The following is a 21,155-nucleotide window of genomic DNA, read 5'->3' on the forward strand; positions in this document are numbered from 1 at the left end:
AGGTGGCCCCTCCCCCCCAAACAGGTTGTTTTGTAATATATCATTTTGATGTGTCCACATACGTCTGTGATTTGCCAAACACTAAAATTGTGAAAAGAAACGCACTTTTTGTGAAAAAGACCCCTCACCCACCAACCAAGTTGGTGGCATGCTTCATCATCGGGGTCCCACCTGAGACACCTAGAGTGTCTCAAGTGTGCTATGACGCCTGATTACAGCGGAGCAGGTTTTGTCATTTGTACCACACATACTGGTTGGATTTGGCACAAGGGTGAGTGATGGTTCAGTAGATCAAATTTTATTAACAAGAGATTTCACAAAAGTGAAATGCACTGGTAATAACTGAAAGGCCAAAAAACTGAACCAATGACTCACAGCTCGTGAGCTGTAAAGCCACGACAAGGCACCAACCGCTTTACAATCCATTCACACACCTTTCATACATGACATGCACAAGACCATTCACGCCGCCAGCCACGAGCCCAGCACATTACAAGACTCGCATCCATAGACAGCGCCAGTCAAGGGCCCATCACTTTCATATGCCCACATGCCTGATACAGCAATCACACCAGCTGATGAGTGTGTGGACTGGTGTTTGGCTGGCACCGCCAGCCAAGCGCCACCCCACCCACACCACCAGCCATGCGCCACCCCACCCACACCGCCAGCCAAGCGCCACCCCACCCACACCGCCAGCCAAGCGCCACCCCACCCACACCGCCAGCCAAGTGCCACCCCACGCACACTGCCAGCCAAGCGCCACCCCACGCACACTGCCAGCCAAGCGCCACCCCACGCACACTGCCAGCCAAGCGCCACCCCACCCACACCGCCAGCCAGGCGCCACCCCACCCACCCACACCGCCAGCCAGGCGCCACCCCACGCACACTGCCAGCCAAGCACCACCCCACGCACACCACCAGCCAAGCGCCACCCCACGCACACCACCAGCCAAGCGCCACCCTACACATACCATCCTTTTTTTTGTTTTGTTTTTAAACAACAAAGAAACCACTAATCATAAATAAGTACAAAACTACAAACACAAAAGCTCTAACTGAATACATGACTAATGCCAACCGTGAAACCGAACATATAAAAATATAAAACAGCAGTTTACGCTCACGGAATTTCCCAATAATTCTTCTGTGTGTGGTAGATCCTGAAACAGCCACCCACACACAGCCCAGGCTTTGAAGGACAATCAGGGCAGTACATCCTAGTCTCCTTCCTGATACCTCTTCGAGCACAGACTCTACATCTCTTAGCAGGAAAGTTTTTTTTTTGGCCGTGGGAGGATTGTGCTCAGCAAAGTGACGATCTTTCAATCTAGCCACATCCTCCACCACTGCTTCTCTAGGAACTCTTGCCTGTTCCAGCACAACAAGGCTAGCTATGATAGACTCCTGAAATTTCACAAATGTCATCCTTGACTCTGGAGAACTATCCTTGAACACAACAAAAGCATTAAAAGTTGCCAAGTGGAACAAGTGAACCGCTAATTTCTTATACCACACATAAGACTTACGAGCAGCAGTGTAAGGTTCTAACCTCTTATCTACTCTATCAACACCACCCATGTGCTTATTATAGTCTAAGATGCACACAGGTTTGCGCACTTCGGCAACCTGACCCCAAACAGCCACAGGTGTAGTACTCTCATCATGGATGGTGCTTAGCATGTATACATCCCTCTTGTCTCCAAATTTCAGAGCTAGCAGCTCATCATTCCGCAAGGCACTGCACTGTCCCTTCTCAAGTTTTTTACAGACAAGCTCTCTTGGATAGCCTTTCCGATTAGAGCGGATTGTGCCACAAGCAACAGTGTCCACTCTGAACAACTCCTTGAACAACCGAACTCCAGTGTAGAAGTTATCTACATATAAATGGTGACCTTTGTTAAACAGTCGTCTACCAAGTTCCCACACAATTTTCTCACTAACTCCAAAAGTGGGTGGACAACCAGGGGGGTCAATATTGGAATCCCTACCAGTGTAGACACGGAAATTATAAACATATCCTGTACTATTTTCTGACAGCATATAAAATTTAATTCCATACCGTGCCCTCTTGCTAGGAATGTACTGCCTAAAAACCAAATGACCCTTGAACAGGACCAAAGACTCATCTACAGATATTTCTTTCCCTGGAACATAGATCTCTGAAAACCGATCTACCAAATGATCAAGGACAGGTCTAATCTTAAAAAGACGGTCAGAATCAGGATGATCTTGTGGCAAGGCTAAAGCATTATCTACAAAATGCAACATCCGAAGAAGAAGCTCATACCGGTTACGACTCATGATGGCAGGAAATATAGCAGTTGCCATCAAGGGACTAGTAGACCAATATGAAGACAGCGATGGCTTCCTTATCAGCCCCATCAAAAAAGTTAAACCCAAGAACTTTTTCAACTCTTCCAGATTTGTGGGAATCCACCGGCTAGCTCTAGAGTGTGGCCTATGTCTGGCAGCATTGTCCCTCAAAAACTGCTCTGCATACAAATGAGTCTGCTCAACAATCTCTTCCAAAAATATATCGTCCATAAACAACTCAAAAAAGTTGACGGGCAAAAAGTTTTCCGTATTAACTCGACACCCTGGAAAACCAGTAAACGCAGGCAACTGTGGCTGCTCCATGTTTGGTGCAACCCATGTGTCAGGTCTTCCAATGGGAAGCCTTTCAGCCGCTGGCTCCTGCACCATTGGCACATCACTGTCCTCCTCTAAAACAGGCCCTTCATCAGCACTGAGAGTGGCTTCATCATCAGATGATTCATCTCTGACAGAAAATTCACTTCCAGAATCCTGCACTTCCTCCTCTGCCTCAGTTGCAGAGTCAGTCTCGTATTCATGGTCAGAAGATGACTCAAAAAGCACACTAACAACCTGCTGAGCGGTCATCCTACGGCTAGCCATGATCCTTCCTACAAAAATTAACTGGACAAATACACCACCAACAACCAGCACTGTGTAAGATAAGTAACAAAGTATAGCTTTATCACTAAGAGTTATAAACTCAAAAACTATACTGCTCACTTGCCTGAAAAAGCTTGACTCACCAGCAACTACTCAGCACAGCCACAGCAATCACCAACGATATCCCACTAAAAAGAGAAAAAAAAAAAATCAAATTAGACATAAGACAACACAATAATCATTGTGCATAAATCTAAGGACAATTTCACACACAATCCTGCATTCAATACACCACCTACAAACATGTCATTCATGCATGGCAACAATACTCACTTGGAGTAAATTTATTTACTTACCTAAAACATGCAACTACGCAAACCGCAGGACAACTACTGCCAAAACTGTAACAAGCCACAGCAAAGTCAGCAAAAGCTTTGAACTAGAACAAAAAGGAGAAAAACTGTTATTATCATAAAAGCAAATACTTCGCCAGTTGACAAACACTCCGCCACCAACCATTTTTTAATATTCCCTAGTGTCTAGTGTTCTCTGCTTGGGGGAAGATGGGCCTAAAACAAAATAGGCCAATCTACCCCCAAGGGGGGGGGCGGAAATCGCCCAGATTACATTGCACCCTTTGGGGGGGGGCGACCCTGGCCCAAGGGGCCACACCCCCACACAAAGCACACATACACACATATAGTATCCCTGGCGCTATGGGGATTCTGCCCCCCTTGGGGGCAGACAGGCCTAAAAAAAATAGGCCTATCTGCCCCCAAGGGGGGCAGAACTACCCAATAATACATACGGGCCCTGGTGGCGACCCTTGCCCAAGGGGCCGCCCCCCGAAAAAAAAAAAAAAAAAAACAACAATAAAATCCCTGGTGTCTAGTGGCTTTCTGCCCTCCTTTGGGGCAGATCGGCCTAAAAATAAGGCCAATCTGCCCCCAAGGTGGGCAGAAACGGCAATAAATACAAGGGGCCACCACCCCACACAAAGCACACATATAATATCCCTGGCGCTATTGGGATGGGGCAGAAAGGCCTAAAAAATAATAGGCCTATCTGCCCCCAAGGGGGGCAGAACTGCCCAAAAATACATGTGGCCCCTTGGGGGCGACCCATGCCCAAGGGGCTGCCCCCCAACACAAAAAATAAAAACAAACAAAAAAATCCCTTGGGGGCAGATCGGCCTAAAAATAGGTCCAATCTGCCCCCAAGTGGGGCAGAAACGACGAAAAATATATTTGCCTCCAAAGGGGAGCGACCCTTGCCCAAGGGGTCGCTCCCCCACACAATAAACAAGCACACACACACACACAAATACTGAAATCCCTGGTGTCTAGTGGGCATTCCTGCTGCCCGATCGCATCGCGATCGGGCAGCAGGAATGCTCAGAGACATCGAGGGAAAGGAAAACCCTTTCCTTTCCCTCGATGCCTCTTTCAGAGGCATCCCCCCGCACGAAGGTGAAAAATTCACCTTCTCCCTTAGACGCGCTGGAAGCAAATGGCTTCCAGCGCGTTTTTCCCCCTTTCATGAAATCAGCGCGCTTCCCCCGACTGCCAGTCCCAGGACGTAATGGTTACGTCCATGGCACCACACGGGCGCTGCCATGGACGTAACCATTACGTCCGTGGCGGGGAAGGGGTTAAAAGCCATCCTTCCAATTCCCCCCATACCCCCCTCCGAATAGAGGCTTTCTATGCACCCCAGGCAGCTAAGGAAGGAGCGTTGCCAATATTTCTTACCAAGATATTATTTATTGCAAAACTCATGCTCGTGACCCTGCTCTTGTCCGCTAATGGTAACTTATCAAAGCATCATATACGCCGTTCGTCCCTATCACCCACCACCTGCAGGTCTACTAACGGTTTACAGTGGTCCGAAAAGGGTTTGGCAATATACATGTTTAGCTTCTGTGACAATTATGGGATATAAAAAAAAGGCAGTCCTGGAGGCAGAGTTGTACCGTTTTGAAAAACAGGTATATTCTTCGTCTTGAGGGTGGTCAGCCTACTAAATATCAATTAGTGGAAAGTCACATCTGTTTTTCTAAAAGGTGAGATTATCTTGACCTATTTTACTGTTTGCTTATTCGTGACCAGTCCGATTTGACATTTTGAATTACATTGGAACCCCGCCACCCCCACCCCCACCACCAGCATCATAAGCTTTCATACTTAGTTGATGGAAGAAACATCATTTTACTAGGACCATAGTAGCTTATGATGGATGTATGTAATGACCTTTTTCAACTTGGTTAATGAAAAAATCAATAAAGGCTAAGAGAGCAACCCCTATATAGGCATGTGCAACAGATTCCAAGACTGAGAGAAAATTCGCAACGTCACATTTTACCGTTTAATATAACTCGTGAAATCAGCCTGAACAGTAGGTTCAAATTGCCTTTTTCTGTCAATGCTTTATCATAGTTAAGTGAACAGAATGTGTATACAAAAGGGCTATTAATAAAACGTTTTTTTTTACTATTTTCGTTGATTTTAAGTGTTTCTTGGGTCGAAAGATGCTCACTCTGTTTTGAAACGGATTCCGCGCGCAAATGGATTTCTAGAGGAGTTCCGCCAGGGGGCGCTGGAACGGGAGTGCATGGAAGAAACCTGCAGCTATGAAGAGGTCAAAGAAGTCTTTGAGAACAAGGAGAAAACGGTGAGAAATGCAGTGTTTACACTGAGAGGCAATTCCCTTCACTGGCTGCAGAAAAGTGACACATTGCAGAAGATGACCGATATAGGAGTGTGAGAAGGGTATGCAAAGGTCTGAAAAGACTCATGGGAGACTGAGGCTTTTTAAGTACAAAGAGATTAATAAAGTCAAGAGTTTTAAAAGAGAATGAACAACACTAGTACGTGGACAGCAAGAAAGACCTAGAAAAGAGGAGTGAGATAAGCGGGTAGAACATAGGCAAGACGTCCATGTCTAAGTTGGCTGACAATGTTATGTGTAGCACTTATACTGCTGTTTTGTACATCTACAAATGTAGGTGTTTCTATCCTGTTGTGTACCTCGATGAATACAAGGCCGAGTCATTCATGTTTGGTTTAGATTATGTAGCCTGAAGGTTGCACACAACTTTGCTCAGTTATTACTACACTCTTTCTAATCATACCTGCTTTAGTCCTGCTTTCATATATTTTGGCACTCACCTTCTCGTTTAACAACTCTTGGATGGTTCTGATCTAAACAGTAGTGGGCACATGTCTTGGTCCTTTGTGATCCTTGAGGCAGTTTGTGGTCTATCGCATAAGTACCGGCCCCCAGTCTTCTTGTACTTAGAGTCCCAAGTGGTAAACTTGTTTCTGCCTATACAAAGAGTAAGGTTCGAGTCAGACCCACCCCACACCTAAACTAAGACGATCCTACCTTCGTTAGCTAACCAACCCTTTCATTAACTACTTACAAGCAGCAGACACTTCAAAGTTCCAAAACCAGAACACTGTATGACACACAAACAAAAATTAAACACAGTCCATAATATCCTTCAACGTTTCATCTTCTCCCTCTTTGGTCCTACTCTCCATTCATCCTACTTGCTCTCTATTCCGCTTTGTCCAGTGCTGCCTATTAATGGTCTGCAAACACCTTACCAAAACATCATTTTTGCAAACACAGTACTGCTATTTGTAATCTAATTAAACAATTATTTAAAATTGCTATGGACTTGTGGACATAACATGTGAAAAAGAGAGTATATGATAATGCTAGCTTCCTTATCTTTAAGAAGATCTCGATTCTCTATACATGATAGCTTTAAAATTGTGCATTTTATGGCAAGAGAGGAGGCAAGCATTCTCCGTGTTTGAAGCTCTTCAATGCTTATCCTGAAACATGTTCGACTGGTTTAAATAACACTTTCTGAAAACCACTTAATTCAACCAATCCACTGCCTACATAGTCTCTTCCAACCATGCTCCAGCACAAAAGACTGTCAAGGCCATAGCTCCTATCATAAAATGTAAACTGCACATATCAACATCTACTCTTGCCTGCCTTAACCCATCTTGCAATAGTAGCTACTGAAGCTGCTCTGTACGGTTTAACATATGAAATCAACAACTGGTTCACACCATCTCGTCTAAACTCTTTCTCACTCAACTTGTATTCCTTGATGTAACTCACCACACAAAACCTTGGAAACACCTCAAACTTTGGATAAAAAACAGAATCCAACATAGTCTTAGTTCTTAGCCACATTAAAAAAAACCTTCCTTTTGGCTGGTGAATTTTACTTCCTAAATCCAACTCCTATACTTCAGACACTCTTCTTATTGATATCGAGCAAAGTAATATTGCCCAATTTCACAACAACTTTCTCAAGGCTAGAGCCATATTCATTGGCCAGTTGTTCAACAAGTTAAAAACTAAATTAATATCCCAGACTCGCATATCTGAACTTAAGAGGTCTTTTCAAATGTATACCTTTAATCTCTCTGTAAATGAAAGGACTTCTATCTATTTACAGACCCTCCACAAGGAAATAAGCGTCTGCTATTGCCGGCCTAAAACAATTCACTGTCCTTTAAGAACAACCTTTTCCAAAGAATTCTTCCAAGAAATTAGCAACTTGTATATCATCTGTTTCCACAGATTTAAATCCCTTGCTAAGCACTAACGAAACCAGAGGTGTTACTATGCCAAACTCTACATATATGTACTTTGGAAAAAATAAATAAACAAATATATAGCTTGAAGGTATGTAGCTGTGAAGTTGGTAATTGGCAGCATATCGCTCTCTTACTGCCTCAAGGATTCTTCTGGTCTGGGTTCCCTTAACTTCTCGCTGCCTTCTGCACATTTGTGAGAATAAGCTGTGACCAGATTGGCTTCGAGCAATTTGATCACCTCAGATCTGACCTGTTGTTGGACTGTTCAGCTTTTAGGTCCCTGGAGGTCCAGACCACTCTCCCGGAGAGGCTGCATTTCAGATCAGTGTTGCCTTAAAGGTAGATTGTTTTCCCGTTTCCCTCCTATGTCAGGCAGCAGGGCCATCTGACAGCAGTACTCCTGTCCTTTAAATGCACGCTCAGTTAGTCTGGACTTGGCCCAGGCACACCCAATGACTTCCCCTTTTGTGTCTGCAGCAAGCTGCAATTTTAACACTTCCTGTAGGGTTGAGATTCCATAGGGGGATCCAAAGATCTACAGAAACACTCTACCTGCTGCAGATGCACCTTGCACACTTTTCGAAAGCTGTAGGAGAGTTTGATCAATACTACAGTGTGCTGTGGTGGTTGGATTAACGTATAGTAATGAAAATTAATTTACTTAAAAAATCTAGAAATTCACTGAAAAAACCCAAAGGTTACAGGGAGGGTATAGTTAGGAAATAGAATTTAAAAACACAATAGAAATTAACTGAAAAAAACAAAGGTTACAGGGATGTTATGGGTAGGCTCCCATTTTTAAATGTGCCAAACCATAGAAATGAATCAGTTATAGTTAGTTATCTCAAGTAACTATAGCTCACAACCTCATCATGCACTTCTAACTACCCCACATAATATATCACTCGTGACATCTTTGATAACGTCATTGATAATATCAATGTAATATTTGCAGTACATTTTTTTATGAAAAACCTGTGTATGGTACTAGTGCGAGTTATAGTTACCTTAGGGCATGAGTTATAGTAACTTGAGATAACTCCAACTATAACTGATTAATTTCTATGGTTTGGTACGTTTAAAATGTAAGCTTAACTGTAACGTCCCTATTATCTCACTTTTTTTTTTAAGTAACAAAAAAACTATATATATATATATATTACTATATATAAATATATATATAAATATTATAGTTACTTGAAATAAATCTAACAGCTGAATTGTTATGGTTTTGTGCGTGTAAATTCTGATCCTTACTATAATGTCCCTGTAACCGTTTGATTTTTTTTTTGTGAAAAAAACACACATATATATACATAATTTTTTTTTTCACTGAAAAAAACAAAGGTTAAAGTGACATTATAGTTAGGTGAATATGTCAGTGATAACATTAACATTTGAACTAAAAAAATAAAACTGCTATATGCTGTATAGTTAGCAGAGCTAGCTAGAACTTGCACCCCTGCAATGCACTGCTTCTAATCTCACATATTACATCACTTATGACATGTATGACATCATTTATGACATCTCTTTTGTGAGGGCGAGGTTCTCATGTAAGCCCCCTCATTTCTGTTGCATGCTTGCACCCATATCTTGTCTTATCTTGTCACTGACCTTGATTTTGTTCTATTCCAAGTTATTTTTAGGAACGCATAATGGTGACAATTTCTGAGCTTCCTTCACTTTCTTCCTACTTTTTGTGTATGCCCTTTATCAGCTGCCATGGTCTTTGCACTCTTTTAAGTAGATGCATGTGTTATCACAGGCTTCTAACAGGTTATTTGGGGAGTAAGAGGGTCTCACTTTAATTGATATATATTTTATTATTGCTCTTTCTTTATACACACTGATGGTTGTATACACATGGGCTGGCTCACATCTGATGTTGTTATAGGGACTTACACTGGATTTTGTAGATGACTCATGCTTTTGACTAGCGATTATATACTAGGATTTTCTCTTGGTATAGGAAACCCTACTTGGTCTGTGATGGTCCGATTTGTTAAGCATAGCTTCATGCTTGGTCAGGTAAGCAGCCAGCCAGTATGTTTTTCTTTTGGGAAATCTCTTTATTGAACAACACTCTTTACTCAACCTTGACAATTCCTATTTCCTTCCAGGTTGATACATCTGTCCTGAGGGAGACCATGTTAAATCATTCCTTTGGGGTTGAAATGTCAACTGTTATGTCTTAACTTCTTATTTATTGATGAAAGGACTATTTGTGGAAAAAACTTGATTTGGTTGAATTAGCTATTCCCCTAAATCTAAGGGCCTGATTACAACATTGGTGGTACGACCAGCAATGCCTCGGGGAGGATGTCACTGTCATACCAGTGGTGTCCCCCTCCACCTGTGTACAAGGGAAAGAAAGTGCTTTAATCAAAGGTAATTCGGAACTCGGAAAACTCATAAACTGCAAAAATGAAAATTATTTGGCCGTTTACTTTCTCATTAAAATTGAAGATCTTTGGACTCTCAGTAGGTTCTAATCATTTTAGTCCTAGGTTGAAGTAATTGGGCACTTGTTCTGGCCGTGATAATCAATATTTTTTTTCATTTCTTTTACCCCTTTAGATGGAGTTTTGGAAGGGCTACATCAATCCCCTCTATGCTGTCAAGGACCCACCACAGTTTTCGGAACGTTCAGATGCCATGTATGTGGTGGTTCCTCTCCTAGGCGTGGCGTTGCTGATCATTATTGCTCTGTTTATTATTTGGCGGTGTCAGCTTCAGAAGGCCACACGCCACCGTCCCTCCTACTCCCAGAATCGATACCTCACAAGCAGAGGTGGCCGCAGCCTCCCCAGGGTCATGGTCTACAGGGAGACTTCACACAACCACGCCGAATCACAGTATCAACATGAGACTGGAACTAGAGCACAAGTGGACCGGGCTGGATCCCACCTAGAAAGCACTCTTTACCCTCCTGAACACTCTGTATCTGTTTTGTCCAGACTGTCTAGTGCCACACCCCCACCTTCTTACGAAGAGGTAACTGGGAACCCAGAAAGCAGCAGCGAAGAAACCAGCACACCCTATGGGGACCCACCACCCAAATACGAAGAATTAGTAGTTGGCAATCCTACCTATTGCAAATAATGCCAGAGAGGGTGGGGATGAAATGTATGTAGGCAGAGGTAAAGATGAATATATGTTTCATAAGCCTTACCCTTTTTTCTCAAAACACAGCAGTGTCTTGTTTCTGGTTGTACTCAGTGCTAAGGCAGTGAGAGGTAAATTGGGTGATGAGATGGTGATCATAACTGAAACACAGATTTCTTCCAGCACAACACGAAATGTAAAAGCACACATTTCTCCAATGAGCAAAAACAATTACTTTGATATGTAGTTAATGTACTCTTCTCTGTTTTCACATTTCAGAGTCTTGGTACTTCTTTCCTGCGCTGCCTCTGCCCTTTTGATCACATTTTTAAAGCCGTCTTGCATAGAATCCAAAGCATTTATTGACCTGCCAAAAAAATGAACGTCTTTGCGAGGTAAAATATGAAGCTTGCTCCATTTACCTGAATGAGTTGTAAAAAAAACAAAAAAAAACAAAAAACACAGAGAATGTTTATAAAGAAAGCGCTGCAAACCACCACCAATTGCGGCTAAGGAGTCAGTTATCAGTTAGTCATTTTGTATGCACTTTGTGAGTGTGAGGAAAAACTTTCACAAGTCGAGGGTTTTCCCGACTTTCATTCTGCAGTGACCTCTGCGGAGCATTTTTTGAAGCCATTGATTGCTTCATGCTATATATGCTTTAAACAGTTTCTTTATTTCTACTTGCATTTTCTTATATCACGATTTCGACAGTGTTTGGGATCACACGCATCGATAAAGGAATAAATTGTGTCCGTTTTTGTGTCTGGGTGTGTCCTATATCGAAACAAGCTGTATTCGTTTTTAAGGGGTGCTACTATATATTTTAGGATGGGGTAAGACAGCCAAACAGATTCTGCTCCACATACCACTTTAAAATACGATAGCATTATGAATAGTAAGCCTATCACATTTACATTTGCGTAAGCTTTAACGGCTAGTTAGTAGCACACCCTGGATCACTGTGTCCACATTTAGGTCATTGTACATTTTGCACTGAAGAATCCTCAAAAAAGGACAGCAAATTAAAAAAAAAAAAAAAAATGAAGCTTGATTGGCAAATACGGGGCTGGGAGGTAGAAATTGGGGGTCCATGCCAGATAGACTTTTGGGTCAGAGAATCTAGGCGCACTTGGGTGGGCCTCACTTTCATAGCCAGTTCTAGCAGATGGGTGGCAATCTTTCGTGACCTGATCTTGAGGAACACAGTTAGGAGCTTTTGTCTAAATACTTTTTCATGAAGGGTCTCGAAAACTGACCTGTCCTTCTCGGGGTGGCATAGAATGTCTGGTGTGTTCTCCAGGTTTGGTTTACTTTCTCTTCCTTTCCAAGTTATGGCACTTTTAGTCTGACTACTTGGATCGCTTGCACTTGACAAAAGTCCACACTTCCTGAAAATAGTTGGAAAGTCGCTAGCACTTTTGTGTTCCGTGCATATCAACAACACTAAAATAACTATAACAGTCCCAGCATGTGTGGCCCTATTGTTTCAATAGGAGATAGCCCCTCAGGGATGTTGTATCGTTATTCTGTGAGGAACAGCTCTTTGCTATTCATAAGATGGAACAGAACCCTATTGTATTCACCTTCAAAATGGCAGCACAATACAAGAAGTATTAACTGCTCAGGCAAACCAACTAAGAGACCAATTGGTGCAGCCATAAGTTAGCAACAGAACTTTTGTCTCAGTCTGTAAGTAGATTTTCTAGAATAGGCATGAAGCGCATTTCGATTAGAAAGCGAGAGCAAAGGGAACTCCTTTATCACGCATTATGTGTTACTTGTTGTGGGGCTTAAGTGCACGGTGTCCTCTCTCAAATTTCAGGTCTAGAAACCTGACGCCACGAGCACTTATTTTCAAATCCAAAACCAGTCCTTGCATGCGTGTACACAACAAAAAACCTCCAGATGCCCATTTAATTGGAAAAGTAAAAAAGAAGCGCTGCAGGAACAGCCTGTATTGTTTTGGGGACGAGGAATGTACCTATAAATAAGTTGAGTATAAATATATATATTTCACAAAATGTTATATATATATATATATATATATATCTATATATATATCAAAAACTGTTAAGACTTTATGATGTTGTGAAGCTATTAAAATCTATATGAATTTTTGGGGTGTGCTTTATCAAATGGAATCCTTGGTTACAGTTGTCTAATGCATCATAATAAAAGGTCAGAAAAAAGAAAAAAAAAAACTTTAAATGTGTATGAGCAGGATATGCTGCTCTTTGTAGTCATCCGTGGGCAGAGCTATATATAGTTTGCAAGGCTTGCATATGTACATTATCACACTGCTGTAGGTTTTTAATTTGCACTTCGCACAAACTAACCAGTGTCCAAGCCCTGCTATGCGAATTATTAAGGGAGCCTTTGCAGCTACATTTGGGGATTTAATAGGCAATATCCTTGTCATCATAGTTATCTATATTACTTGTCTTCCCTTGCAGCTCACTCTGGTCTTTTTAGGCTTCTTCCTCAAGCACAAAATTGTCTATATACTTGCAGGCTTTAGATATCACAGGTGTCACTTGGGAGGGGGCGGGCAAGGGCGGGAACACTTCAAAGCAAATACGTTTACCCACATCATTAAGTTCCTCAAGTGTGGATGTTCACAGTGTTGTCTGTTTCTAAAGTGATCACGTGCTTGGAGCCATCTCAGTTTCCATTTCTGTAGAATTTAAGAAGGCCATTGGGACGCTTGGTCTGCAAGTTATGCCTCACTATCTTATTTAAATGTAATGCGACGAACCCTGCTAAAAGGAGTTTTCTGTTTTACAAATGCTTACATTTGTCAGTACACATGTTTCGCCTCGATGTTATGCTTTGTTGGCTGCATTGTTTTTCTTTTTTAAGTAATTACCCTGCAAGCTGACTTTTCTGATTGTGTACAGTGCTGACTGAAGGTCCCAGCGTCATTAAGTGGGTAGGGACTTCACTAAACGTCTAGTACGGGGGCTGTTTGCTCTTTCCTGCTGTTAGTGAAGGAACTGTTTGCCCTTTCAGCTCTGATCTAGACCTCTAAGATGAGTTCTTTTACTTAGTTACTTGCTAGTGAGGCTACTTGTTTTCTCTCATACTTTGTGCCAGCACCACTAAGCAAAGTTATGAAGCGCGCATGTCATTGCCACCACGTCCTCTACATTTAAAAACTACAAAAGCTGAGGTTATCTCCAAGCAGTATAGGTGTTCCAAAAGTCTGTCACTGAGGTTATATTCGTGGAATCTATACATTTCCTTCCAAGTGTATGTTTCATTGCCCACCCATACCTGCGGCCTCCCAAAGAGTTTACTGATCACATGCTCTATAGGTGCACTATATCCCTTCTTGGCTTCTCTGTGAGAAACCTTAATAAGTGAAAGCAAAGAAGCCTACCATTCATTCTAACAAAACACTCCAGAACACATGTGCTTTTGGTTTTTCGGTTTTAAAATATAAACTTTCAATTCTTTCAGCAAATATAAAGACATTAGATTGCTAACCTTTCTACTATGAATTCTCCTTTCTAATTCCTAGTCAGTTTTTTTTCCTGTGCTACAAACAGTAACTTTGCTCCTGCTAAGTTCCTGTTTTTACTCTTTATCTACATGGATATGCTTTACTCCCTATCACTTCCCTTCCCCCTTTTTGGTGGCGTACTGTCTAGTTTGGCAGGGGCTTTTTGTTTCTTTTTCTTGATTTTTAATTAACGTCTTTGTTATCTGCCTCTATGTGTTTCTGCATTTTCTGTGTACATTTGCACCAGTGTCCCTAAAGAATACGCTCCAGTACATGCTAAGCAAGTGCCTTGTGTTCCAGGCAAAAGTTGACTTTCTAATGGAATGCAAGCTGTTTCACTTTGATGAGAGCTCTGAGCTACCGGGTGTTCTACACTTGCAGCACCATTGTGAGATCAGCCACGAGTTCCCATTGTTACCTGTGGTTCCTTACGCGGACAGAGAGAAAACAACACACAAAGAGAGTAGGAATTGATGAATAAAGGTGCCTCACTGTTTGTCTCTACACAGGTGTCAATCTTGTTGTGTCTCACATTCATCATGTAGTATTTAATTCTTCTCTGTGATTAAAGTTTTCTTTTTTCATAAAAGAGGAGAACATTGTAGTGGTGTGATCGTCGAATGAGAGACGGAGCCAAGGAGCGAAAGTGAGCACTCTTCTTCTTTTATTAAGAACGCTAGTACAGTAAAAGGGAACAGGTCTGTACAGCTGTGCATCCTGGCTCAACTGACTCCAAGAGAATTCCAACGTCGTGGACATTGGAACTCCCTCTCGTCACTAGCCATACATTCCATCAAGGAATGTGCTTACACACACAACAACTGGGCTGTACATTGCGTTATGTCTGAGTTCTGAGCCCCCACACTATGTCCTGGAAGGGTTTGACTACTTACCCTTGTGAGTCAAGCACACAAAGGGTGGTACTTGGCCCAGTTAGATGTGCCACAGGACACAGTGGCAAAGATCCTCAACCACCATGGCTGAGGCCCAGCAGTCACTGTTTGCCCTCTAGCACCCAGAACAGTGTCTGACTGGCTTCGTAGAGCTCCCAGTGGAATTAACCACTCTCAAGCATACTTCTCGTGTACAGTTTCCTTTTAGCAAGGTGAGCCTTTCTTTGCTTCCCAGTCACTGAAGTAATATGCAAATATGGGCTCAGATTCATCCAATGCTGTCATGGACAAAGTGACCCAACCTTTTGCCCAACATGCGTTTGTCTTTCTATGGCTAACATGTTTCTTGCTACGGTAAAGATTTTGCTATTGCTAAAATGTTTCATTTAAGTATGTCATAGCTTGAAATATACCTCCTCTGCTCATCTGTAGTGTTTCCCCTCATACTGGCATGTTTGTCTGAGAGGACATTAGTCAAGCTATGGTAAACCTGTTTGTTCCTATAATTAAAAGTATGGTAGGCCTCAAGTGTTCCCTTCAAGTGTTTTGCAGTTCTAAAGATGCCCACTTCATGTTGTAATGTTCTCTTGTGCAGATTTCTTTTGATTTGTTCCAATGGTAGATGCTGGAATGGAAGTAAATAGAGGAAATCTGCAGCTGAGCTACAGCTATGAAGCCCTTATGTTTGATTGTTCTAGCTAAGCCAGTCTAATCTGGCATTTTCTCACGGTTGACCACTTCCAAACATGCAAAGCTCTTTTTTTAGGCACAAGATTTAATCTTTTGTGCTTGAGCTATCCTGCTGAACAAGTACAGAACTAATTCTTAGCTCTCATTTCCAAGTCTTTGGACAATAAATTCATTTCTCTTGGTTTGATCCCTTGATGATGACACACAAACATTTTGAGAATCATCAGAAGTTACTGCTTCACGATGTAATGCAAGTTGGTGGACACCTTATGCAATAACTTCCTCTTGGAGGAAGCAATTACGGGTTGGAAATCACAAGGCAAAACACCTTACAAGAAATCAGAATACTGCAGCCTTTTTAATGAGTTAAAATCTTAAAACCTGGGATATTTAGCTAACTGTGTTGGATATACACCTCCACAATTAACCCACAATTGTTTGCAGCATTTGGGATGTTAAGCCATCTACATGTCAATTGACTGAGAACACATGGTAAACAGTGATTTGTAGTGCATATCTTCAAACCTCAGGGCTTAATAAAATATTCAATTTAAGATTGTATTTTATACTATGAAATGCTGGCTTCTACTAAAGACCAAGCCTTAAAAGAATGTAAGTGTGATGTTTTGATATCCAGGGGCTTCGGTACATTTTCTTAAAGCCTTATAACATTTTATTGTACCAACGCCCACCAGCTTTCAAATCGTACAATGCCAGACAACTGATGAGGCAAAACTCCACAGCTAAAGCCGATTTTTCAACAGCTCAAGTCTCCACCAAAAAGGCAGATGTACTTTTAAGATCGCAGGATAGCTCAGTCTGATTGTCATCAAGTAGGAAACATTCAGAGACAGTTGCATTTTGTAAACAGAGTCAATGGACACAAATGGCCCAAATTATTGGGCTCTTCTCTTTATTCAAGAGAGTAGCTTCATCTCCTTTACCAGGTTTTCTACTTCATCTTCACCAAATTCCAAATCCCTTCTCCAAATATCTTATTTGAGATCAACAGACATCTTGTAAGTGTAAGAAAACATGTCAGATGGGACAAATGTGCCTTCTGATCTTAACTTCGTTACCATGAGATCAGGACATCTGTATCCAATCTTAGCAACCTAAGCCAATTTTTGATTGTGGTATGTTTCCATTTGCCAATTCTTGCACAATTTGATAGGCGTGCAGAGAAGGAACTGGATTTAACAGGGTAATCCAGGCTAGAGAAAAAAAACACCAAAAGGCATTCTATAATAGCCATATGTTTGTCAGCTGAGCTTTTGAGGTCTGTTGTGACATTCTTGAGAGGTCTCCTTTATTAACTAAGGAAAAGATACACTTTTTAATTGATTATGAAGATCCTATTTGGAAGAACAATGCTTTGACATTAGATTGACAGCTATAAAGAAACTACCTCAAAGAAAAACAGGCTGAAGAAAATCCCGTAGAAGTACCCTCAAGTGTAGTCAAAGTCTCAAATTAACCAGGGTGGTAATCCCAAAACGAATTTAAAAAATAACCCCTACTAGGTCTAACCCAAGTTGGAACCACAAAACTAACCCTATTCCTAGTCTCCACCCTATCCTACCCAATTCTGGAATAGTTTATAATGGAAAATATTTTGTACAGTTAATGGATTTCCATTGTTAGTACTAAAAATAAAAGTATTCATTTTCAGTGTTCTTCATTTTATTTTCACTGTAGTGGATTTAATCATCATGGGGTTTTTCATCTTGGTTTTTCCATTTTAACACCATGATCTTTAGATCACCTGCTTTTGTACTCATTTCAGAGAATATCATTGGAACGTCATGTGATTTGCAATAGGAAGGCACCGTTAAGTAGTCCAAGTGTATTCACAAAAAGTCTTTCAACTATGACAGCTAACTTCCCTTTCAGGGAGTTTAATCCTATTGTCCCATTAACTTAGTGCTGATTGAACAGCCTCCTACACCATCCCAAGTACTTTTGTAACTTTAGTTGGCCTCCAATTAGTTTTTTCTTTGTACCTTGGGTTCTTATCCATTAGTCAGGATCCAAACTGACTTCTCTTTAAAGAATATATTTCACAGGAAGCAAGCTTTATGATTTCTTATGCCTTAAAATTCCTTTCGTAAGATAAGTTTTAACTCTAGAAGGTTAGGGCCTCTACTTCTTGTGCTCCATCAGAAGTCACAAGACCCATGTAATTCCTGCATTTGGCCTTCAATTGGGATCAAACATTAGTAATCCAAATGAGAGTTCTTATGCCCCCTGCGATTCTGCAATCTGTAAGGTTAATCCTTACTCAATTTCTACAGAAGGATGCCTTTTCTGGCTTGCCTGTTCATTAAATATCTGTTACCACAGTTTCTGTGGAGTGTAGCTGTGGAGCTGACTAACCACATCAGCAAAGGTATGGACTCTGTACTATTCAAGTCAAGAAATTTAGACATCATCCTAATTTAGCTCAAGAAACTTTTCCTGGGCCTGAAATGATTTACTTCTCATCTTTATAGGCAAGCCAGTAGCTATCTATAAACCGCGATAAACCATGTTCAACATCTTCTAAGTGCCCTGATTTGGCACCAAATTATTTCAATAAACTATCCTTGAGTGCATCCAAAAGAAATGAACGACAAGGGACCAGGTAGTTAAAGAGACCTTGATGCTCTGTTTCTGAATGCCAAATGATTTCAGTTTTTTAAGAAGTGTGAACATCCCCAAATCAACATCATTGAGAAGAAGTTTATCAGTGACTCTGGTTTGCTTTCAGGTTTGAGAGCAGGGCAGACTCCCAAAGTAATGCTTTTCCATCTGACTACACATCATCTTTCAAATGTTAAGATACTTCAATAACATTTTTCTGGCCCAGACCTGTTTAAAGGTTTCACTTTGTATTGTCGCCACAAAAGTTCATAATCCATTGCAAGGGACCAATCCTCATGTTCATCAACATGTGTTGGTTATCAACCCTTCCCTCCTAGTCATTCAAGCTTACTTTATGGGAGGTTGGCATATTCTCATCCTTGTATTTCTGAAGAATCATTAGCTTGAGTGAAGTGCAGTAAGAATTGTCGATGTTGACATTGGTTTCAGTTAGGAGTACTTTGTTTTTTACTTGTCATTTAGTAGGCTTAGGGTCAGTAATAGATTTCCTGCTGCCTCTCCACCATCGACCATTGTGGCATACATTGTCAGTCCAGATAACTGAAGCTATTAAATGCAATTAATTTTGAGGTCTCCTACAGTACATTCATTCTATCTGGGATAACAGTTGCTATTGAGGTTTTAGCCTAGTTGTGGCTTCCATTAATCACAAGTCTTTTGAACAAAATACTTTTTGTGAATCTGCCTATTCCCTATTGGGAAACAATGACCACTTACACTGGAAAACTAAGGGTCTATATTAGATCTGGGCAGAGGCGAATACTCTGTCACAAACGTGATGGATACCCCTTCTGCCATATTACAATCCCTTAATATCCTATGGGGATGGTAATAAGGTGGATGGGAAATCTGCCATCTTTGTGACAGAGTATTCCCCCACTTAGATCTAAATCAAGACGTAAGTTAGCTAAAAGCCTTTCTGCAACTGTAGACAATATTGTTTGGACCAGTTGGCATACCGTCCCCTTTGAGCCTCTTGTTGTGCTTCAGTGTACATGATGCAAAAATGTGTTCGAACAATGTTGGATCAGTTGGTGGGACACAGCACGAAGCAATTGGAGGAGCACACTTGCATATACCTGTGCAGTCTACCTGTGCAGGTTTAAAGTGATAGCATCCTTTAGAAAATCTTTCTAATCCTGCTTCCTATTGCACCTATTCATTGCAAGTTATGAAGAAGAGAGAGATGGGACTAATAGTGCCAAGATCACCATAAAGGTAACTTTACGTAGATTTCCACTGCGTTGGTATGCATGTCTTTTGCCCAATCAGTCTCTTCCTTTAAGCCATCTTTTAAGACTTTTGCATCCTGCACTTTTCACCTTGTTAACTGCTGCAATCTTTTAGTGGTACTGCAAGTAGTGAAAATAATTTTTCACATCTAGACATGAATGCTTTCATGTGTTTGAGGAACCATTATTCTTTATGAAAGATGTCTGATTCTCATGTTCTTAGTCCTTTAATTCTTCCATTCAATATTCATATGCTGGTCGTAAGCATCTGCTATTTCATGCGACTGAGTCTCTAGCATTTGGAGGAAGTATTTATAGAAAATGGTCTACGCAAGGTGCATTTAGGGCTGGTGTTGATAAATTTGTCTGATACATACACAATGGCCACTGTCTCCCCATCTTGAAAGCTGCTGTTAGTTCATCTTTTTGTTGTGCATTCCATATATGGTTCTGGGATGGCTTCATGGAATCCCTCAGTGGCATAAAGATGCTAAAGAAATGAACAAATACAATGATGTGGGTATATTTAAGGTTGTTTTCTGATGATGACTTTAATAGTGATGGGGTAAATGGCATTTTATAGACATCACATGTGCTAGAAAAATACTGTTACAGGTAAGTACACCAGTATAAGACCAAAACATTGACTGTTTGTTAGAGCCAGTTGTACTACAAATGAAAACAGTTTCTTTGAAGAGGCCCCTAACGGCTGTGTGCAAAGATTGTAGGCATTTACTTGAAGTAAATAAATAGGAAGTGACATCAGCTAAAGAGGTTTCTGAGGGACTGTAAAATCTTCCTGGTTCTGCTCTTCTGGTGATGTAAAGCTATTCACCAATATGAAACAAAATAAGGACGAAGCTAAAATGAGGGTATTTAGGCAGGGCGGAGCCCTGCATTTGATGCTGCTGTTACAGAAAAGTAGAAAAACAGAGGGGTTGGGCAGAGGTGTGCTGTACAAAACTGGCTGGACCACAAGTAGCTTAACAGGCTGGGTTAAAAAAAAAAAAAACACAACAAAATATGGAATTCAAAAGAAAGCATTTAGTAATTGTATTACCATGTTAATTATGTTATTGTTGAAAAACAAGCATTTTCTGTGTTTAAAAGGAAAAAAATATCACTGCCGGCCTGAAGCTCACTCAGTCTCTTGCACTTGCACACCAAGCACATGCTCCTAAGAAGACAAAGCCAATTTGGCAAGGTACCAATGGTATTTTTTTTTAAAGACCAATTAATTAAAAATTTAAATTCTGGAGTCTTTTTGTGGCTGTGTTTTCTTTTAATGATGGTATCTACATTTCTACTTTCATCATTAGGTAGGCAGTTGCATTTTGTGAGTTAATTTGTGGACTTTTTGAGCCCACGCTAATGGGTCCAGAAGTCCTATTTGTAGCGTCATTAAATGAACGTATGTGAACGTGTGTGATTAACATTTGGGTCCAACAAATATGAAAATTGTTTTGCAGTGCAAATGTTATAAATCCCCACCCAGAAAACAACATTAACAATGCAGTTGTTACCACGTAATAACTTT

At 41.1% G+C, this 21,155-nt stretch overlaps 1 protein-coding gene across 2 annotated transcripts in view; it reads left to right on the forward strand.

Moving 5' to 3' along the window:
• The window catches only part of PRRG3 (proline rich and Gla domain 3), a 157,950-nt gene extending 137,074 nt beyond the window's left edge, over positions 1-20,876 (forward strand). For both annotated transcript variants that reach the window (XM_069213658.1, XM_069213647.1), the window contains 2 exons: positions 5,432-5,592; positions 10,128-20,876. In XM_069213658.1, coding sequence (XP_069069759.1) covers positions 5,432-5,592; positions 10,128-10,652 — 686 coding nt within the window. In that variant the 3' untranslated portion in view covers positions 10,653-20,876. The remainder of the gene's footprint in view (positions 1-5,431; positions 5,593-10,127) is intronic.
• Positions 20,877-21,155: the final 279 nt, after the last annotated feature.

Source organism: Pleurodeles waltl, chromosome 2_1 (assembly GCF_031143425.1).
Source record: "Pleurodeles waltl isolate 20211129_DDA chromosome 2_1, aPleWal1.hap1.20221129, whole genome shotgun sequence".
In the NCBI taxonomy this organism is placed as follows: Eukaryota; Metazoa; Chordata; class Amphibia; order Caudata; family Salamandridae; genus Pleurodeles; species Pleurodeles waltl.